This window comes from Gavialis gangeticus, unplaced genomic scaffold (assembly GCF_001723915.1).
Source record: "Gavialis gangeticus isolate Ggan-Ray unplaced genomic scaffold, GavGan_comp1, whole genome shotgun sequence".
Lineage (NCBI taxonomy): Eukaryota > Metazoa > Chordata > Crocodylia > Gavialidae > Gavialis > Gavialis gangeticus.
This window is the reverse complement of record NW_017729000.1, coordinates 2330493-2351663: the sequence shown is the minus strand read 5'-3', so window position 1 is coordinate 2351663 and position 21171 is coordinate 2330493. Positions and strand designations below refer to the sequence as shown.

The 21171-nt window shown below is 51.9% G+C and overlaps 1 protein-coding gene across 1 annotated transcript in view; it reads right to left on the bottom strand.

Annotated features, from left to right (window-relative positions):
- Nucleotides 1-21171, bottom strand: part of ADAM19 (ADAM metallopeptidase domain 19) — a 40015-nt gene that overhangs the window by 18285 nt on the left and 559 nt on the right. Inside the window, exons 2-6 of the mRNA XM_019505956.1 lie at nt 19728-19861; nt 16214-16284; nt 5088-5166; nt 3790-3866; nt 405-597 (exon numbers count right to left, since the gene is read on the bottom strand). Coding sequence (XP_019361501.1) covers nt 405-597; nt 3790-3866; nt 5088-5166; nt 16214-16284; nt 19728-19861 — 554 coding nt within the window. The remainder of the gene's footprint in view (nt 1-404; nt 598-3789; nt 3867-5087; nt 5167-16213; nt 16285-19727; nt 19862-21171) is intronic.

Genomic DNA, 21171 nt, shown 5'->3' with positions numbered 1-21171 from the left:
ATGAACTACAAAAAAGTCACCATGTGGTGGACAAACAGGCTTATTACATGTTTTTGAGTGCCTTTGTATTTGTTCGCAATGAATCCATGGATGCAACACTTTAATTCTCAGTGAGTCAAACTAAACTACATCCAAGGAGTTTTACTTTAATGCACCAGAAAGACTTTTAAAGCATCCAGAAAACCCACTCGTGCAAACAGTCACGCCATTGCGGCACAAGAAAGGGCAAAAAACATGGTGTGTACAAACACCCATAAAAGATACCACATCTACCCAAAGAACCTCATCTGCCTGCGTCCTTAGACCAACATGGCTACAACCAACTCCCCCTTGCTTCTGCTTCCTCAAGTCTGCCCTATGGAGATGGTAGGACAATACGAGAATCCCCTTGGTGCACAACTCACCCGGTGAAGGGTCACGTTCAGCGGCCTCACAAACTCCTGGAGCCGGCGTCTGTCTGTGGGCTTAGCAAGCTGGTACCCACAGGACCCAGGTGGGACCTTCAGGTGCTCCAATCTGTAGACCCAGTGCTGCTCCCGGCTCTCAGGAACGGGCTCAATGACATAGCTGAGGTCGGGGCTGAGGACAATCAGACCTCTGTGCAAACAGGGGAGAGGAAGAGAGGCCTGAACACTCGTGCATTTACTTGCAAGACCGTGGTTCATGGAAAAGAACAGGGGCAAGGAACAAAAAGGTAATCCTTGGTGGTTTTTGCTGTGACCTAGACCCACACAAGGCTCTGCACTTTCATTCAGGCCACGGGAAGCAAATAAATCCTGGTACAATTTTCAACTGTCAGGTCATATCTAGTTTCTTTCCCATTTCTCCTCACCAAAAAGGCCTATGGTGTTCGCTGGTCAACAGACAAGCACCATCCCTCCCATGCCGCTGAAGCACAGCCATGGAGGGGCTGGGCATGCCCAAGGCATCCAAAGGAAACCCCAGAGGTCCCTACTCCCACAGACCGCCTAAAAGAGATGGGCACCTAATTCACTTAGACTGCTGTATAAACTCCAGCTCAGGTGATTAATAATTTGTCTGTAATGTGCACCAGTGATTTAGGTCTTTTCATTCACAGACCTCAGAGCACTTGAGCTAAAAACAGATTTTTGTCAGATCTTTCCAGGAGATAAAGCCTTTTATTCTGGGATCTTACAGGACCCATAAAATGCCAGTAAAGTCCCAAGATAACACCACCCCCCGAACAAGAGGGGGTGCTAATTCCAGTTGCCTGCCATTCAAACTGTGGACGTGACTGTCCTGGGATAAACTCAGCATCTGTTTTTAGCCTTAGAAATGGGGGCAAGGCTTACTACCCACATGGCAAGTGGAGCACTTCCCTGGTGTGGTATTTTGGTGGTGTTTCTTTGTTTTGTGCACACCTGAATCTCACCCTGATTGCACAGATGGAGAAGCCTTAACTCAGCTGCCGCTGCCAGCGCTGAACAAACAGCGCTCCAAGGAGGCCAAGAGACCCTATTTTTATCTCCTTTGCGCAGGTTTCACCTCACATCAGTCCCAGGAGACTGCAGGGCTTTGCAGGGATGAAAACGAACACCAGCGAGCGACGGATGCTTACAAAGATTCGCCTGCTTCCAGATGCCCAGGCTGCTCTGACCCAGGCCCCTTCCAGCCATTTATCTCACCTGAGCTTCCCTGCCTGGCCTGACTCAGGAGACGAAACACAGCATCATATTTAGTAGGGCAAGGGGCTGATAGGACAGAGCTGTAAGGAAACAATAAATAATGACTCAGGCCAAGTAAGGCTCTTTCCTCGGGATCTGCAACTGCACTCAGAGCGTGGTCCCAGAGGAGGGAGCTGGCCAGGCTCTCCCGGTTGCACAGATTATAAACCTGCTCTTTCAATTTGATGGCTGCTGGCTGCAGCAAGATGTCCAGGGACTAGGGAAACACGTGGCAGCATCACTCAGATTCACTACAGAGGAGGCGTGCATGCAGGAAGGCTCACGCACTGCCTGGGGCGCTTCCTTCCTCCACATGGCTGTGGCCCCGTTCGGATGAAGGGGGCTGCCCCATGGAGAGCAGGGGATGGTCCTGCTGCTGTCAGGGATCAGCCAGGGCATGCGCAGAACCCGCCGTGAGCTGCACTGCTGGGGTTTGCTCCTCACGGAAAGGTTTCCTCATTACCTCCTTGCCTCCCTGGCCCAGAAGCCCCAGTTGGACCGATACAGCAGTTTCCCCTGCAGGCATCTATTACTGTGGGGTCTCTGGACTCCGTGGCCCTGATCCTGCAACAATCAACCATAAGCACACGAAGGGTCCCTTGCACTCCAAAGCCATGGGCTGATGGGAGCGAGTTTCCTACGGAGGCCACGTGGTTCGCTCCAATGATATTTAATACGCACCTGAGTGGGAACAACTCTGCACTTAACAAGGTTTGTGCCTGCCTGGCCCAGTGGAAGATGTACGACTTTGCAGGCAGGATGCCTCCCCCGGGACCTGAGCGTGCAAAGTGAGAAGAGATGCATGCTCTGGTTGCTACATACATCCAGCCGAAGGGTCTCAAACCGTTCCTCAAGCGTCCACGCAGCCCAGATGTTCACCGAGCCATCGTCGCGTCCTCCGCCCCATGGGAGAACGGGGGCTGAGCCAGGCGCCAGGCACAACACCTGCGATTCCTGCTAAGGATTATTTACTGCAAACCCCAGGTGGCCATGCTGCGCCCTGTTTATACCCCCAGAAAGTTTGTCTATATTAAAATCAATTGAGGTCATTGAGGTTTTTTTGGCAAGGTCTGCTGTTTCCTGGTTGGCCTCGATCCCACCAGCTTTCAACCGGCTTTTGAATGGAGACAACCACAAACGTTCAAGCATCCTGTTTACAAACAAATGCGAAGTCTCCAAACCGAGCGCAGCAAAGGTGCATGTGGCACACGGGGCCCAGATCCCAGCTGGTGCCCATTGTGAATGGGACTCCATTGTCTTCAGGGGAGGCACCGCTGATTTACACCGCCTAGAAACACAGCTCTTCTTTTGTTCCACCCAGGACTCCAGATGCTACAGCGAAGGTGAGGTTTTAAAAGCACAGACTCAGCCTGGGACCAGGCCGGCTGGTACAAAGAGCCAGCGGAGCTCACCGCCTTGCAGGAAGCTCATACTGTGCTGCATGGATGCAACTGCTTCCTTACCCATCCCTGCAGGTGCAGAAGCCTTGGGGAGAAATTCATTACTGTGCTGTCTGAATAAGGCCCCTGAGGGCAGGGCCTCTGGGTATCGCAGCCCACACCATCACTGGTGCTCAGAGTAGTCATCAAAGCCAAAAGCAAAACGACGATAGAGCAGGATCTGTTTCCAATGAACAGGCAACCTCATCCAAGCGCCGGCAGTACGGGTCTAGCACCCCAGCTCACCAGTGCAAGCTCAGGTGTCTTGGAGAGCGGCAATAGAGGACGGACCCTGCACTGTGCATGGGGTAGAAAGCTGCGTACGATGGTGCCGAGATGCGGGGACCTTAGCCACGTTCACAGCAGCACCGCAGGCATCATGCCGAAGACAGGCCATAGCTACAGCTCATTAAGTGCTGCAGGCTGCACTTCACATGTGGTTCATCTCCCAATACAGCCACGAGCCAAGCTCCAGGTAGCAGGACAGGACCCCCTTGTCTATGTAGGACCTTCGACGCAGTGTGGCTAAGGGGTGACCAGGGACCAGGGCTCTATTTACAAGTGTGCACCTGGTTTTCTGGGTGACCCTGGGAGCCCGAGGGCTGTGCAAGGGGCCTGCCTTGAGGCCGGTGGAAGGGACTGATATGGGGCGCCGTCAGACTTACTGCAGCCCCGTGCACGTGCTGAGCGCGACGCTGGATTGCCCCACGCCTCGGACGGCACCGTGGTAGAAGCAATGGTCCTGGAAGGAAAAGAGGAGATAGTCAAGGGGGCGCTCAGCTCGGGGACTTCTGGTGCTAGGGGGTGGCTGGGCAGAAAGCGCCCACTGCCCTCAGGACCCAGCGTCACCGATCCCAGCTTCAGCTCTCTCCGCAACAGTCCCTGCCACACCTCAGGCAGCCAGGAGTTATCACAGAGAAAAAGCCCAGGGGCACGTTGAGCCCAAGCCAGCCCGCCCGCTCGGCCCTGGGCCTTTGCATGAACACGCTCTGGTCTAATAAAATCAATGGTGCTTTAAGGCTCCCAGTGGCTGCAGCGCTGAGCCCCGTCCCAAGCTTCCCAAGATCAATGGGAGTCTGTCTATCAGCGAGTCAGGAAGGGTGATCTCATGGATTTTTTCTCTTTTATTTTTAAGTCCAATGCCCATCTTTGTGCCACTGCGGCAAAACGGGAGCAGGGCCCTGAGATCAGTAATTCACAGGGATGGTTGTGAACGCGAGCCAGCTGGCACGGCCTCGCCTTGCAGAAGGCAGAGAAGAGGCGGTGTGGCCCCGCGCCAAGGGCAGGCTCGACGGCGCAGGGGGGTACCCCAGCCAGCTGCAGAGTCGACCCGCACATCTGGCTTCAGCCTGGGTAGAGTCTGCAGGTTGTCCCCTTAGCATTTCATCCAGGTGCCATTTCCAGAAGTGCTTGGGTGACTTGGGAGCCTGAGCCTCATTGGAACATGATGGGACCGAGGATCCTAAGACGTTCCAGCGCTTCGGAAGATTTCACCCCTTGTCTAGCTGATATCCTGGCCTAGCTGCCCACACGTGGCTGCTGGGGTGTGGTAGAGACCGTGGCTTGGAGAGACGGCAGGCAGGATACAACCATTAGCCCAGTCATCCAATGCCATAGGGAGTTTCGTTCCTCCAACAAGATACAGCATTTCCCTTCTTGCCTTTGGCCTTTTGGAGCTCTTGCAAGTAAAAATTTAACTGCCCGTGGCTGGGGAGTAGGAGCTGCCCTGCAGAGCTCGCAGACCCAACCTCCCGCCCCCCCAAGGCTGCGGCTACCTTCACCCACCCAGAAACGATGCATTCAGAGGACACCGGCCCTTTATCTCATGCAACTGGCTACCAAGCCAGTTGCAAACTCAGGTCTCCGGAGAATGGAGCCTGGCGACTTCTCTGCTCCCACTCCCTGGACTTCACCTACATGCTTCACTCACCCCCTGGACTTCATCCACAGCCTGGGCACGTACCGTGTGGTTCAAAGTGACGGTCTGGGGCACTCCAGCCGGGGTGTAATGGGTTTCGGTGTAGCCCGGTGCAAAGAGGTGCCTGCCAATAGCAAAACAAAGACACAAACAGAAGGGATCTCTTGAGGCTTAGCATATCGCCACCCAACCAGCTCTCCTGTGCTGGAATACCAGGCACCAGCCTCAACCAGCTGCTCTGGAAGTCGAAAAACGTCCTGTAGGCATTGCACCAGGCCCCAAGGCATTTAGTGCGCTAGCTCTTTGCAGCCAGGAGGTGCATACGCAACCCAGCATCAGCCAGAGCCTCATCCCAACCCATGTTATATGCTGCTCCTCCCTGCACAGAGGGGGCCTTCATGGAGAGGAGGGCAGGAGCTCAAGGTGTGATGGACACGGATGCATGCACTCACCCACCCAGAGATGATGCGTTCAGAGGACCCCGGCTCTTTATCTCGTGAAACGCACTCTGCCGTGAAAGCGCTGGGCCAGTCATCCTCCTAAGTGATCTTTCAAGCCATTTATTTAATGACATGAAGATGACACAGAAAAGCCAGGCTCCACCGCAGAACAACCCCCACCAGAGCTAAATCCTTTATTGTGGGGCAGTCAGATTCTCCCTCCCCCTCCCACCACACACACACACACACACACACACACACACACACACTTCCTGCCTTATTTCACTTTATTCATAAATCCTTTCCATTGTTTCAACACATGGTAAAGTGCAAAATTGAAATAAAAAACGCTGCAAAGATGACACCGGAGCACAAACCGTGTGTCTACGGAGCACTGGGACCCAGAGTTTGGGGACAGTTTGCAGCTTGATGGCAAGGCAAAAGCAGTGAACCCTGGATCCAAATACTGGGCCATTCGTGTCTGGATGCTGCTACCAGCTTATTTCTGTCCCTGCTCCTGCTGCTGTCTTGAGGACGGATGCAGGTAATGCTGCTGTGTAGCTCTCGTGACCCTTTTTGTCCTTGGAAAACTCTGGCAACCTGTCCAGGCCCTGATCTCGTTCTCCTGATGTAGGATACGTTCCCCATCGCATCAGCCAGGTGCTCAGGATTGGCCCAGGGGCTGTCAGAGGCAGCCCCAAGCATGTCGTCGGCAGTATTTGGATTCAGCTCCAGGGGCAATGCCTCCTCCCGCTCCACTGGACAGCTGATCTTGCAAAACGAGGAGATGCCTACGCCCACAAATCAAGGCAGGGATAGACCTGAGAAGGTCACCGCACGTCTCCATCTCAGCAGCGTGCAAGCAGCCTAAAGCCATCGCCTCCTCTCCCAACCCCTGTAAAAGGATCGCGCCGAATAATCCCTCTACGGAGGTTATTTATAAAGCAACACCGCCGTCCTCTCCGCTCTCGAGGCATCGCGCTTGGCCCCTCTCGAGGATGCCATACTTGGGTGTTGCGATGACCTCCCTCCTTGCCAGCTCCTACCCTGCCCCTTCACGTCACGGTTTGCTACGCTGCACATTTCTAAAACGGGGCCTGCAAAACAGTGGGCTTGTGTCCTTTTTGGAGAGGTTCCCCCCGCTTTATAAAGAAGGCCTGGGGGGGTTGGTGGTTTGGCTCCCGTAACAAAATGAACAGGGCTGTTTTATACCAGATAACTGGAAGTCTCGATGGTTGAATGGGGAATTAGCCTATTTGTCACACCAGAGATGCCAAGGAAGTGAAGCCTGATGGATGGAGAAGGGAAGGGGGTTTTATCCAGGCGGTTTAAAATGCTTTCCCCCATCCTACATCAAACTCCAATCTTCCGAGGAGAGCACGAGCTCTCTTCCTTATCACCCTGCTTCTATTAAAGGAGAGCACAGACCCAGCCAACATCTGAATCACCTACAAATTTCTCCAGTAAAACCTGAGCAAAAGTTTGCCCCCAGTCTCTGATAATCGTAAGGCAAAAAAACCCAGAAAAAATATTCCGGGGGTGGGGGGGATTCCCAAATCTCACACCAACACCAAGAGACTGCCTGAAGAAGGGTGTTTGTACCCAAAAGCTTGCAAAGACCAATCTTTCCAAGTATTTAGTTGGTCTAATACAAGATATCACATCTACCCAAAGAACCTTGTCTGCCAATTTTCCTTAGCACAGACAGAGGCTAAAAAGGGAGCAAGCCCCAGCTTCTGTTCCTCTTGGGCAGGGCACCTTGAAGAGAGAGGGCCACACACGCTTCGGCCCAGGTTGCGTTTCCTTGCTTGCACTGACAGTAAACTGCACTCTCGGAAGTGACTGGCAAGTGTTTCATCTCCCAAGACAGCCCTCTCCTCATCCCCAGGCTGCAGCTCAAGATGTTTTGCATGGTGCAGACAGAGCTCCCAGCAGATAATGGCTCTTTTCAAGCGGGGAGAAGAGGAAGTTGGGGTTTGGAGATGTGCCATTTGATCCCAATTGACATCTGGAAGTGCTGGCTTTCATCTCGGCTTTCAGACTCCAGCAAAGCTCCTTTCTGATGTGCTAATGCTCATCACTGGATCCCCTGCTCGGGGCCTAGGACACAATGCTGCTGTTATCAAGTCTTTCACATCCATAAACAGCTGATCATAGAAACACCATGTGGCAGACAGACAAGGTTTCCCTACAATCACCTCCCTATCAGACCTTGTGATCACCTCCCTGTCAGAGATGGCTCAGAGTGAATCTGCAGAAACAAATGTTTAATCAACAAATTGCATTAACTGCCAGGAAACTGCCTTGAGCAATGAGCTGGCAAAAGGGTCTGGGCTGTGTCAAAGTCTCTGCTTAGAAGGCAGGACCTCACGTCGGGAACTGAAAGAACAGGATGCCTAAAGCCAGCACCAAAGGACAGCCTGTATTTGCTGGCAGGCATTGCACCCCCGGTATCAGAAGGTAGCATGCCAAAAAAAAAGGATCACAGCAGATGGAGGACCCCAGGCATCCCCTGTAGGATCACACAGAAGTAGCCAAACTTGAAAGAGTTTTGTGACCCGTGTTGTGCCGCTGGACACGATGGCTAACGGGACACGGCCGAGGTTATGGAAGGGAAGGTTACGTGCAACCCCAAAAGGACCTTCCAAGAGGGCGGATCGCGACTGGCCAATGTGGCAAAGCCTGAATCACCTGCACACGCCAACGGGAAAATCAAAAACAAACCTGATCTGCTGGGGCTACTCTAGGGGCATGGATACATGCCTGTGAAATGCAGACGATGGAGCTCATGCTCGTTTCTCAACTCCCTGGTGAAACCTGCATGGAGGAGGACCTCGCTGCAGCAATGAAAGAGCCATTGCTGGTGCACGATTCCGGAAAAGCATCTAGTTCATGACAAAGACGCGAGAAGAAGAACCGGGGGTAGATCCACACAGCCCTCCTCAAGCCAGGAGACAGGATCAGACCTGGCACCTGTGAATCTCTGCGACTTAACACGGGCTGAGGGTCTGGCCTTTACTGCCCACTTGGGTGTTCAAAACTGCACCTTCCTGCCTCCAGCCCAGCTGCCTCACACTAGGAGCTCCCCATAAACCTCCACAAAGCCCCCTCCTGCCCCCCTGCACCTTATAACAGGTGCAGCGTTCACAAAACCCCTGAAAGCAAGCAGGCAGCCACCGTGCAACGCTGCCTGCTCCCCAACCATCCTTCGCCCTTGTCCTCTCAACCTCTTCTCTCTTAGCATCATAGAAAATGAGGGTGTGAAGGGACCTCAGGGGGGTCACATCTAGTCCAGCCCCCTGCTCCACGCAGGACCAGCCCCAACTACATCATCCCAGACAAGGCTTTGTCTACCCAGGTCTTAAAAACCTCCAAGGATGGAGATGCCACCACCTCTCTGGGTAACCTGTTCCAGTGCTTTACTACCATCCCAGTGAGAAAGTCTTTCCTAATATCCAACCTCAGCTTCCCTTGCTGCAGCCTGAGCCCATTGCTCCTTGTCCTGTCATCTTCTCCCACTGAGACCAGTCCAGCTCCATCCTCTTTGCGACCCCCCTTGTCTTATCCTTGGGCCACGAGCTTGTCGAGGCAGGGACCGACTGTCCTCTTGTTTTGTGCTCGGGCAGCACCCACCCCCGCGGGGTGCTGGGCTACGACTGGTGGTCCTAGCACTGCAGAAAAACAATGAATAGAAATGATAACAAAGTCGAGCTGGTTTGCACCAAGGGGTGGGTATTGGTGGGAGCAGCACAGTTAAAGCTAGGGGCTTGTGCTGGGAATAAGCTCCTATTCCATCTAGCAGGGTCACCAGAGTAGAAACAAACACACAGACAGTCCCCAGAAGACTATCTGACCTCATTTAATATCTGATGCACTTCGCAGCTTCCTTCTCTCACCCCCAGAGAAGCGTGCCATGGGAAGTTGCTTAGACATCTCGTTCTCATCTCTTGGCCCACAGGAAATATTGCGACGCTTCACTGTTCGCCGCAACCCCTGCCTGAAAAGGGAACGCTCTGCTGCCGGCACTGGGCTCTTTACAGTGGGTCTCCACAGTGCAACGGAAAGAGCTGGCAGCCAGTTGCATCCGCCCCTAAGCACGCACATGCCGGCGGTTACATGACAGGCTCCAGCAATTCAGCAGCGTGAAATTTAGCAGCGCCCAGGAATGACATCCTCCAACAGCGGTGGCCCAAACCACGAGCTCCAGGACTAAGGCATCACTGGACAAACCTTCTCCAGCCGCAGGGCTGCTCCTGAGTGCTCCCAGCTGTCCCTTGTGCCACTGCACTGTCATTGGGTGAAAGCCCCAATAAAGCATTGCTTTCATGCTTCGTTGCCGCTAGTCATAGAGACATCAGGCTGGAAGGGACTTCCAGAGGTCATCTAGTGCAACCCCCAAATCATCGTCCCTTCCCCAATGCATCAGACTGATTTGCAAAACAACACGGTGCAATTCAGTGATCAGACAACCCCAGGCATCCTGCAGCTCCTGGTGATGAAGGGACTGGCATCTATGAGCATCCCTGTGTCATTGAAAGGCTTTTTTGACACCAATCGATGGGGTGCCCAGGGTCCTGCAGCTGCTTTGTGCCATGCTGTGGGTCCCATAGCATGGCACGATGTACCCTCAAGTGCTGTCTTCCAAGGAAAAGGGGGCATGACTGGATGCAAAGGGGGCATGTACTGCCTTGCTGGTCCCTCGTGCTGGGACAGCAAAGCAGAGCTCAGGCTGCTCTAACCCCTTTTCCAGGGGGACCAGCCCTGTCCAGCAGCCAAGCTGAGCACATGCACTCCCCAACCCTGCCTCGCCCTCTGCAACGGACAGCTGCCTCCCCGCGTCTGACCCAGCGCACCCCGGCGCGTTGCTCTGGAGCCCGGACGCTGGGAGGAAACACGCTGCTCCCACCAGTTTTCGTGCAGCAGAAAGCCTCGGGGGCAAGGTCAGATGGGCTGGGGAGCCAAGTGAGCGCAGGCCTGGCCCGGAGCCATCATGTACAGATGTCTTCAAGACTGCGCGACTGTTCGAGACGGGCCTGCGGCGATGCGGGCCCCGCTCCGTCAAAGACGGCTTTGTTCTGAACAGCAGTGGAGAGCGGGTGTCACGGTGCAGGGGTGCTGCTGTTTTGCTGCATCACAAGCGGCGACAGCAGGGGTCACATATTTAGCGAATGAGGCTGATGGAATTGGCCCGGAGAAGGCGCATTATGTCATGGACCGGGACAGGCGCCCCGCGGCGCTCTCGCCGGGCAGCTGTCCAGAGCCCCGTCGCGCGGAGGGGAGCCTGCTGCCCACCTAGGCAGAGGGAATCAAGGGAGAAGGGACCAAGCTGTGAACAAGAGCCGCTCCCTCCCCTCCTTGTCCCCAAGAGCCCTCAAAGCAGCGGGGTGGAAAGCCAGCACCATGCACTGCAAAACAGGCACCGTCGGGAGAGTTCGGGGAAACAGGAACTGCCACTACGAGTGCAACACTGAGGCCAGGGCTAGAGACGTGCTTGAAAACCCAACTTCACTGGTCTCAAGGGCACCCAGCTCCTCAAGTGGCTTTGGAAAACATCAGCCTTAGTTTTCCCTGGCTGCTTCCCAGCCCTTTGGAGCCAATTAAATATATGCAACAAACACTCTTGACTAGCACGGTCCGGTGAGGTGCTCCATGGCTGGTGAGCTCCACGGGGGGCTCAGCATTTTATTGGTGCAGAGGTGCAAGACCCTGGTGCGAGCCTGGCTCGGCGGCGGCCGAGGGACGTGCTCGGAGCACCCCAGGGCGCAGCGCGTGGGACGTTGCAATGCGCGTGAGCATCTCGGAGGCATGGAAACAAAAGCGTTTCCCCCCAGCCCCAAAACCGCGAGGCAGAGGCCCTGTGGGAAGCATCGGCTCTTTCCACCTGGTCTGGGGACTGAAAAATGAGGTCTGAGATCCAGCTGTTAAATCTTTCCTCCTCCTCTTCTCTTCAGGAACAATAAATCTGTCCAAGCGCCCTGCCAAGAGCACTTAGGGACACAGGGAATCCGTGAAATTTTATATACCCCATTTCTGTTCGCACGTTTAGGGGCCAAATTCTCCTCTCTCGCAACGAGGCCGCTCCGCCAGCCTCTGCAGACTCCCAGGCTGAAACAGAGACACCTTTGACCTCTCACTTCAGTAAAATGTCCCCTATACTGAGAACCTCAGCTGACCCTCCCCATCGCCTCCAGAATGGGACCCCTGGTAATAGCACCAGCCAGGGCTGCTTTACAAGGGCCAAGAGCGAGGGAGGAGCAAGATCCTGAAACTCTTGTGAAACCCCCCAGAGGAGAAAAAAAAACCTGACACTTTCTTAAATTGCTGAAATCCAACAAGGCTTTGGTGAGTCACACCCAGACTCAGCCTGGGACACGTGGCTCTCACTTGCTCAGACCCTCTCCTGGGGTGAGCGAGAAGGCATTTATTTCTCTGGCAAAGTGAGCTGTAAAGGAAGGAGAGACGGGGTGGGGGGCAAAAGAAAGAGAGATGTGGTACCAGCCCTAAAGGTAAAAAACAGAATCTTATTTGCAAAGGGCTGTGAAAATCAGAGGTGCAGGCTCCCATTGGGATTTATCAATGACCTCCTGGGGAGGGGCAGGATCAGTTAGGCAGAAACAATAGCACAGTTTGCATGGACTCAGCCAAGGAAAGCACACGCTGCACAAACACCAGCTGAGGGAAAAGAGGGAAGGAAATGCACTTCCTAGACAGACTGCTGCAGGATTTGGGGGGGGGGGGTACATAAGATAGAGCAGTTTGTTTCTTTACTCCCTCTGCCCCCACCCAGTACAGAGACCCTGCCTGGAGAAGGAAGAGGACGGCAGTTGAAATCTCCAGATGCTGATTCTGCCCTGACTTGGGGGATCCAAAAAAACTTTTGCAAGACCAGCAGAGTCGGTCAGATGCATCCTGCCAGCTGTCGCTGCTACAGCCCGTCCTGCAAGCAGAAAACTGTTAGCGACCGACAGCGCGCAGAAAATCCAGCTGGGAGATGGACAACAACCCCCTCTCCCTCCTTGGAGACCTGAACCAGCACTGGGCAGTGGATACGGCAGGAAACAATGAAAAACAAGTGACCCCCAGCGCTTGTACAAGACACAGGGATGTGGAGGGATGCATCTGGAAGTGCCTGTGAGGTACAGCAGCCTCAAATTAGCCCTCGAACTGGGCCAGAAGCAGGGACTACTCCTTCAGACTCTGTCCTAGAAGGCCACCCGTTCTCTGCCGGCTACGTTACCGCTTGGCAACCATCCCTCGTGCTTGCTGAGAAATGCCCGTGGTGGCCCTGATCCCGGCAAAGCCAGCGGGAGCCCTGGCTGTGCTGCCCCCAAAAAGGCTGCAGCTGCATTGCACGAGCAGGGGTTTCTGCATTGAGAGACTGGCCCTGCTCGAGGGACAGTCGCACCGCGTCGACCGGCCACACGTGGAGGGCTCCTCCATAGTGTCCCCAGCACCCCTCCGTCTCCAGCTCGGAGCTGGTTCCTGTTAACACGTGCAAATGCCTGAGAAAAGCCAGCTTTCATCCAGGGGTTAGAACTCAGCTTCTTCTGTTCCTCAACCGCAGCCAGATCTCAGGCTGTCTTACAGGCATCCCTCCATATAATCTGCTCTCTGCAAAGCCTTGGGCTTTCCAATCCTGCAGCTGCAGGACTTGAGGGCCTTTGTGACTTGTTAAAAAAGATTTGAGCAGCGTTGAGTATTTGGGGATATTCTTTTGCTATGAGTCAGAGGTGTTGTATGCTAGCAGCTAACTTCTGCATCAAAATTGTATTCATACAGACCAATTTTCATACAGACCAAAATAAAGAAAAAAGGCAAAACGGTGCGTTTTATACAGGGAAGCTATGGAATTAAATCTTTGTAAAAAAAAAAAGACCAAAATTCAATCAAATTTATGTTAAAAATGCCTTCCCACAAATATATCGGGGGGGGGCGCGCACATCTTATACACAGGAATGTTTTATATGCCAGGAAATACATTAATAGTAATATGGGGAATTTCTGGAGGATGGAGAAAACATAAGACTGGTCATTAGGGGAGCAGAGCTCCTGTCCCTTCCTTTGCTATGGACCTCAGATGAGGCTTCACTCTGTAATGCTCTGCTGGACGGTTATCTAGAAGGGCAAAGTCGTATGCGAGCACCCTCGAAGTTCCTAAAAAGTGACCCCAGCTTTTTTATTCTTGTTTCATTATCCTTCCCTTTCTTTCCTCTGCAGACCTATAAATAACTAATTTAAATGTCTTTGAAAAGGACATCAGAACGATGGCTGTTTCTCTACAGCAGTGGCTTTCAACCTTTTTTCACTTATGGACCCCTAAAACACTTTGAATGGAGGCGTGAATCCCTTTGGAAATTTCAAGTGGAGGTGCAGACCCCTTTGGCTCGGGAGCGTGGGTATTCACATACTTTTGATTGATCATAGTCAGCTTTTTGCAGACCCCTTAGACATAGTGTGAGGACCCTCAAGGGTCTGAAGACTACAGGCTGAAAACCACTGCCCTAGATACTTTTCTTAGCTGCTGACAGAGAAATAACATGCCACCGGCCTTGTTCCCTGCAATTTCTTGTCTTTTTTAGGTTTCTCTAATTATAGGCCTTTGCCTTCACTCCTTGCTCAGGCAAAACTCCCAATGCAGTCAGTGCTAGGAATAGTTTCTTACAGAAGATACCAAATAAGTACCATGTTTTCACAAAAAGCACTAAGACTTCAAAAAAATGCCTCTACAGTGTGTGTGTGGGTGCATCTACATGTGCACTTTACTGCGGAGCGGACTAATTAGCTCTGCAGTAAAGAGTCACCATTTACACATGCGCCCGTATTAGGGCGCAGTGAATTAACTAACTCTGCTGCAGGATAGTCCTGTCCGGGACAAGTCCAGTGGAGTAGTTAAGTTTATTGCTGTGTGCTAATTGCACCCTGTGCGTGAGCGTGTACGTGTGTGTATTTTGGTGACTGGAAGTCTTAGCTCAGGAAGTAAACACAATGCTGTGTGACCCTAATTCATTCACAAACTCATGCCAAAAGGCAGATTTCTGATGGAAATAGCAAGACACAGTTTCCCACGAGGCACCTGGAGATTGTGTCATCGTACTCAATTAATCTGCTACTTCCAGTCTAACAGGACTCTTGACTTTTGCCAGCTCCTGTTATACTGTAAATAAATCCCTCTCTGCAGCCGAGCGCACAAACGGTGCAGAATAGCTAAGAGCTAACAGTCCAGGGATCTAACCAGACTTCATTGGGTTTTACCCCATCTGCAGTAGCAGGTACATGGCTTCCCAAGCGTCCTTGCTGAACAGTGTGTGTCAGCGTAGACAGGACTTAGCTAGCAACCTCAACGTCGTCTGCTCTCCCCTGTGCTACGCTGATACTTTCCAAGTCAAAAAATGCCAAAATGTGACAATCTATAACGCTTGCTGCAGGTGCACAGGGGACTCTGCTGTGTCTTGGGTTTCTGCAGAGCTGAAATTCCCAGCAGCTTGTGATACCTCCTTGGAAAGAAAATGCCTCCTAAAATATATCTTCCCTTTGATCACTCATCTGATTTCAAGCTCAGATAGTGCCAAGAAAATGTAGGCAGCTCTCCACATGTCAGCTCGTTTTGTAGGTCAGCAGAAATACCAATTACAGTTGGAGATTCATACTCAGATATTTTGTTTCGCTCGCAGTGAAAGAGAACAGCGATACCAGGGTTTTGCCTGGTCAGAGAAGCCCATACAATGTACTAAGAGTATGGCACAGGCACAAGGAGACAAAAGTTTGACTTTTGATATTAATCAGAGAGAGACCTGAGATCAGTGGGATCAGGCGGAGAGGCTGGCGGGCTGTGCTACCGTAGGCACACCCTTGGCTGCCGTTCCACTGCGGAAAGCTAATCGGCTTGCCTGGCCAAAGATCTGGTGCAGAGAATAAAAAGCAGCGAAGCACCTTGCATCCAAATGCCAGCAGCAGAATTACACTGGCTGTGGCTACCCACATCCTCCTGTGGCATCAACTGTATGTAGTATTGCTCTTTGCTCCTTCGCCTAAAACTGCTGTGCAGCACTGATGCAGACCGCTAGCCAGCTGCTGTGCTCTACCTACGAGGTGGATGCATCTCAGCAGTCACTGAAAGCACAAGCATTTCATGTGCAATAGGATGAAAGGGAGGTATAGAAATGTAAGGGGGTATAATCATTCCCCCAGAAGACACTGTGTGTATTATGACACCTTGAAGTCTAATACGATGGATGAAATGTGTGTTAGAGCTTGTTAGGGATAAAGCACTGAGCACCTTAAAAGCAGTCCATTTTACTAAGAAAGGGAATTGCTTCCTATTTCATGCAAGTGCTACCTGCTTTATGGCAGGGGTGAAACTCCACTGAAGTCAACATTGCTTTTCCAGTCAAGACCAGCTGAGACTCTAACCCAAAACCACAGACGAGTGGGGGAGTGGGGTTGGAGAGGACCTCAGGGGGTCATCTAGTCCAGCCCCCTGCCCAAGGAAGGACTGTCCCTGACTAAACCTTCCCCATGTCTGTCTGACCTATTCTTAAAAACTTCCATTCTTATAATCTATTCTTATCCTTTGCAAGAGTAGCATACATTTCCACACATGCAACAAAGTCTGGTCCAAAGCCTAGGGAAGTCAGTGGAGGTTTCTCTGTTAACTTCACTGTGCTTTGCATCCAGTCCTTGCTCTAGCAAGCACACGGTTTGAATAGTCCACACCTTGACACGTGCACTTACTCATTCTTCTCAACATCCAGGATGAGGTCCTTTCCCTCTGCTGTGATCTTGACTTCAGCTTTGAATGGATGCTACATGCAACAGAGAAACTGGCTGTTACACAGGCAACAAAAAGCAGGATCAGGACATATTCCTATTTACATCAACAAGGCAAACTGCTCTATCTGAAAGCACAAAGCTCTCCTTGAACAACTCAGCCCTTCCTCTAGAGGTGAGCAGCTTACCTTCACCTGTTGGGTCAAGTAGGCAGGAACAGACTCCAAACGAAATATGATGTGGGTTATGCTTATAGTGATTTTGCAGTACAGGTAGGGAACATGCTTGGATTTCATGGACAGCTTCACCACAGGAAGAAGACAGTCTCCATGAAAACTCTGCTTGATGCAAACCTGCTACTACACTAAACCAAACGGAGGACACCTTCCATGTCATCCAAAGAGGGTCACCTTTATTTCAATGTCGTACTATAACCCCAGCATCAAATAGGGCTGACATCCTGCCTGAGGCATCTAGACTCATCTTTTCAAAGATCCTCACAGAGCTAGGTTTTCTCTTTCCAGGGAGTGCTAATGGTACCTTGGCACCCACCTGTACAAGGGACCTTTGGAAATCCCAGCCCACACCTGGACGGGGTCTCACGATGGACCTAGTATTGAGCACTTTCTACACTGAGATCTTAAAACCTAGAGAGCATCTTTCTAGAGTTAATGCCAGAGCCTGAGCTACAACACTGCTCTCCCAGCCTATTATTAAAGCAGTCTGCAGCAGCAGTCTTTAGCCTGAGAGCCACGGGCTACTTGTGGTGGACCAAGACCTGCTCAGTCGCCAGCAGACTTAAACCCAGAAACGTGGAGCTGGGTCATGCAGTGATGATGCTTATCCACGAAGGAAACTTTCACAAAGCGACCTTCAGAGTGAAACACTGGTGAACCATTGCTCTACAGCACATGAACCACCGATCTGACCCCTGTACAAGAGTCCACTATCCGGGGAAAGGGTGGGCCAGATCGTGAAGCTGTGTAACTCCTGATCTACAATACAGACTGCATTACACACAGTCTACTGGCAAGGGACACCATGAAATCAGCCGTCCCGGGGTGGCTGTGCTCAGGCACAACACTCTTTGAAGGTGCTAACACAGCTTCAAACGTTAGTATGAACAAGTCCTTATAACCAGATACTACTGCATTTTCTGGGCATAGAGACAGCCGAGTACGCATTCACTGGCATGCGTCATACCTATGGGGGTGGCAATGAGCTGGGAGAAGACAAACAGGTCTGTACGGACGTGACATCTCTTAGGGAGGATGTCTTTTCTGAAAGGTGTGCCAGTAATTGATCCGTTGTGACTATCTGCAATTAAAACGGGAGGATGTGGGAAAGGATTCGATGATTTCAAGCCCCCTGCTTATGAGACTGTGTCTGCTGCTAGTGATCAGGACTTGTGGTAGAGGTGGTCTCTTTATTAGACCCACTAGATTTTTGCAAAATAATTCTTCCATGACTTTCTACATGCATGAGATTTTTGCAAAAAAAGTAGATGTTTGCAAAAAAAAATTAGAGTTTCCAAAATTTAGATTTTCCAAAAAAATTAGATCTTTGCAAAAAAAAAAAAATTCTTACATGCATTTCTACATGCAATTGCCCTTGCCTCTGGACCAATATGGCTGCAATCTGGATACCTGCCACTAGTGATGAATCTTTTCTTGGTATTTTAGTTTTACATTTTAATTCATTTAAGAGATGAGAGAAGTACTGCTCAGTGCCCAGCACTCATGACTCATACATCTGCCGTGAAGGATGCGTCAACAGTCTGATAACACCATTTCTGATAACGGAAGTGGTCTTATAAAGCAAGAGGATAAATTAACTCAGAGCCAGGAGCTGTGCCATGATTTTCTCTTGAAGGAGGATGTCTGCTGGGGATATCAGGCGCTGTTGTAAAGGCATCCTAAGATGAGAAGTTGGTGTAGAAGTGACAAGGGGAAGCTATTTCCTCAGTGGTTTTGCTCAATTTTCAAAGGTATTTCACACCACGGAAACGGAGTGAAACACTGAAATGGCTACTGTTTTTGCCTATCGCTGGGCACGCTCATATGCCAACACTGGGCAACTTATTAAAAATTCCCTTTTCATGCCCACGTAGCAGGTCTCTGTGCTGATGTTCGGTCTCCTGTTAGTCCAGTGCCTGCTTGAAGACTACATGAGTCTTACCATTGGCTTCCATCAAGACTCTGAGTCAGGCTGGCAAAGCTGATGTGAAAGCAGACCAACAGGAACAAGCCTTTACCAAAGCATTTCAAAGGCCAAACCCAGGTTTTGCTGACAGCTCCAGGCACTTCTTGGCCCTTCTCAGGACCGGACCATTGTACTGCTAGTGACCTACACTGGGAACGGCTGCAATCCAGCACTTGATGTGCCTGCACGGCTGATGGTCCCCATAACATGCATCCAGACAGGACTGATTTTACCCTAGCCCTTTCCTTTTGTCCCTACCAATAATCCTCCTTTCAGGGATCTGTTATTGGAACTAAAAAACAGTTCCTTGAAAACAACGGGGCTTTGCCCGAGTAAAAAGCAAGGAAAGCCATCAGAGTCTGAGCAGATTTGCAGAAGGGCAGGCCTTGTTCAGGTGTATTTCTGCACTTTGAGGAGAGATCTGAGAATAAGAGAGTCACCTGGTGCACCCAAAATACACCGAGAGAGTGAAGTGGTGCAATGGGAAGAAGTTCAGGTGTTGCTAGGGAGCCACCACATCTCCTCATCCTCAGACCCCACATCTGGCTAGAAAAGAACCTGCTAAAAGGCCTCATGGCAAATTGGAGGGGAACTAAAGCCATTTTAGTTCCCCTCCATTCAGCTAATGAAAGTTTCTGGGCTCTGCAAAGAGCATTGTAGTGGGGAAGTCACACTTCACTTCCCTCTCTCGTTTCGCTTACAAGGAATGCGTTTACACGAGATGCTAATGGTGCAGTAGAATAATTCTCCTGTGCATTAACACAGCAGGCAAAACACACAGGAGAATTGCTCCACTGCACTTTAGCGGCACAAAAAAAGCATGCACTAGCACTACTTTGCAGCAGCCCCAATTGCGGCACGTTAAGTTAGTGCCTGTTGTTATTACAGGTACTAAACTTAAAGCACCGTAATTACGGCACGTGAATGAACACGTAGACATGCCCAGGCTCTATTAGCTTTGCTTCTTGGGAGCCCGTCCGTATGCGCTGGGAGGACGGCGGATCATTTTGTGCTAAGGCACCGCAGTTCAGAAGAACGGGGCTCTATTCTTCCCCAACCCAGGGAGAGGCGGCACAAAGGGGCTGCCGTGCGGACCGGAGCGCGGGGCTCGAGACAGACACCTCGCCGCTCTGCTGCCAGGTTTTCTGACATGCCCAAACTCAAACGTCAGCGGCATGTGAAGACCGCACGGCAAGCAAGAGATGCGTCCCGGCTGTTTCGAAAATATTTTCAATGTTCCCGATCTCTCTCCTGTCAACACGGGCGCGAGGCCTACCTTAGTGCTGCCGAGGCTTCCCACTGCTCTCCACCGAGGAACGACCACTTCGTGAGGAAACTCTGGGCCAGCTGCACTGGTTCCTCCTGGCAAACACAAGCAGCTGTTCAGACTCGAAAACAAAATCACCCAGGCTCCCAACAGCAGTTTTGCAGGGGGAAATATTGAGATGCATCAAAACCCAAAAGGCGGGCCAAGTTTTCTGGGTAGATGCGGTATCTTTTATGAGACCAACGGAGTCACTGGGAAAAAAGGGGCTTTCGTGGGCAGTCACCCTTCTTCAGGCACAGGGAGTCTCTGCTGGAAGCATGTGAATCACGTAGCTGTTAATTGCTCGAAAATTGCTCGGTTCATAACAGCTGAAAAGATGAGCTTTAAAATGGCACAGAGGTTTCAAGAGCTGCAGGAGACCTCGGAAGTAGCTAGTGCAAGGCTTCCCTGCGGGACACAGGGGTTATAATAAATCCCAAGCAGACACCCATCCAACCTCGCGGAGAAAACCTCCAGTGAAGGAGAGTCTATGACGTCCCTAAGAAAATTCCCTTGTGCTGCTGCTTTTACACTGAGGTTTTCTTTTCTTGAGGTTTCAGCTACGTCTGTTTGGCTGTGGTTAAACCACAAGACAATGAATTTCTATTAGGATCATAGATAACAATGAGGGTGGGAAGGGTGCTTAGGAGTCGCATCTAGCACCAGCCCCAACCGCATCACCCCAGCCAGCGCTTTGTCTACCCGGGACTTAACCTCCAAGGATGGAGAGTGCACCCCCGCTCCGGGTGACCTGCTCCAGCGCTTCACCACCCTCTTAATGAGAGTTTTTCTTAATATCCAACCTCAGCTTCCCTTGCTGCAACTGGAGCCCATTGCTCCTTGTCCTGTAAGACGCAGACGCAGACGCAGACGCAGACACAGAGGGATTCATTCTGCAAGTCACTGACCGCTCTGACCATGATCCATCACAGAAGTGCAAGCTTATCTTGGCGCAGAGGAGAAATCCCACGCAAGTTACACTGCGCTTAAAGCGAAATCCATGCTTCCCGAGACTGGGTGCCCTGTGGCGGGGCAGTGCCCGGTGCACCGGGGTCCTGGGATGAATAACACCACCGCGCACAGCGGCAGTAACAGGCTGGGCTGCCGGTGTCCTCTAGCCAGGCTGCCAGCCGCGCGCGAGCGGCTTTGCAGCGTCCCACCCGGCCGTGTCACCGCGGGGGCCGCGAGCGTGCGTGCAAGCGGGGAGAGAAGGGGGCTTTCATGCCCGAGGCGGAGCACATCCGGGGGCACACACAGGTGGGCAGAGACACACACCCGGGTACGCGGCCACGCGCAGAGGGATGCCCAGGCAGACACATGGGTGGACACACAGACACACGGACACGCGCGCCCACCTGCCCGCCGCCGCCCCGCGCTCACCTCGCCCGGGCGCCGGCGGCAGCAGCGCGAGCAG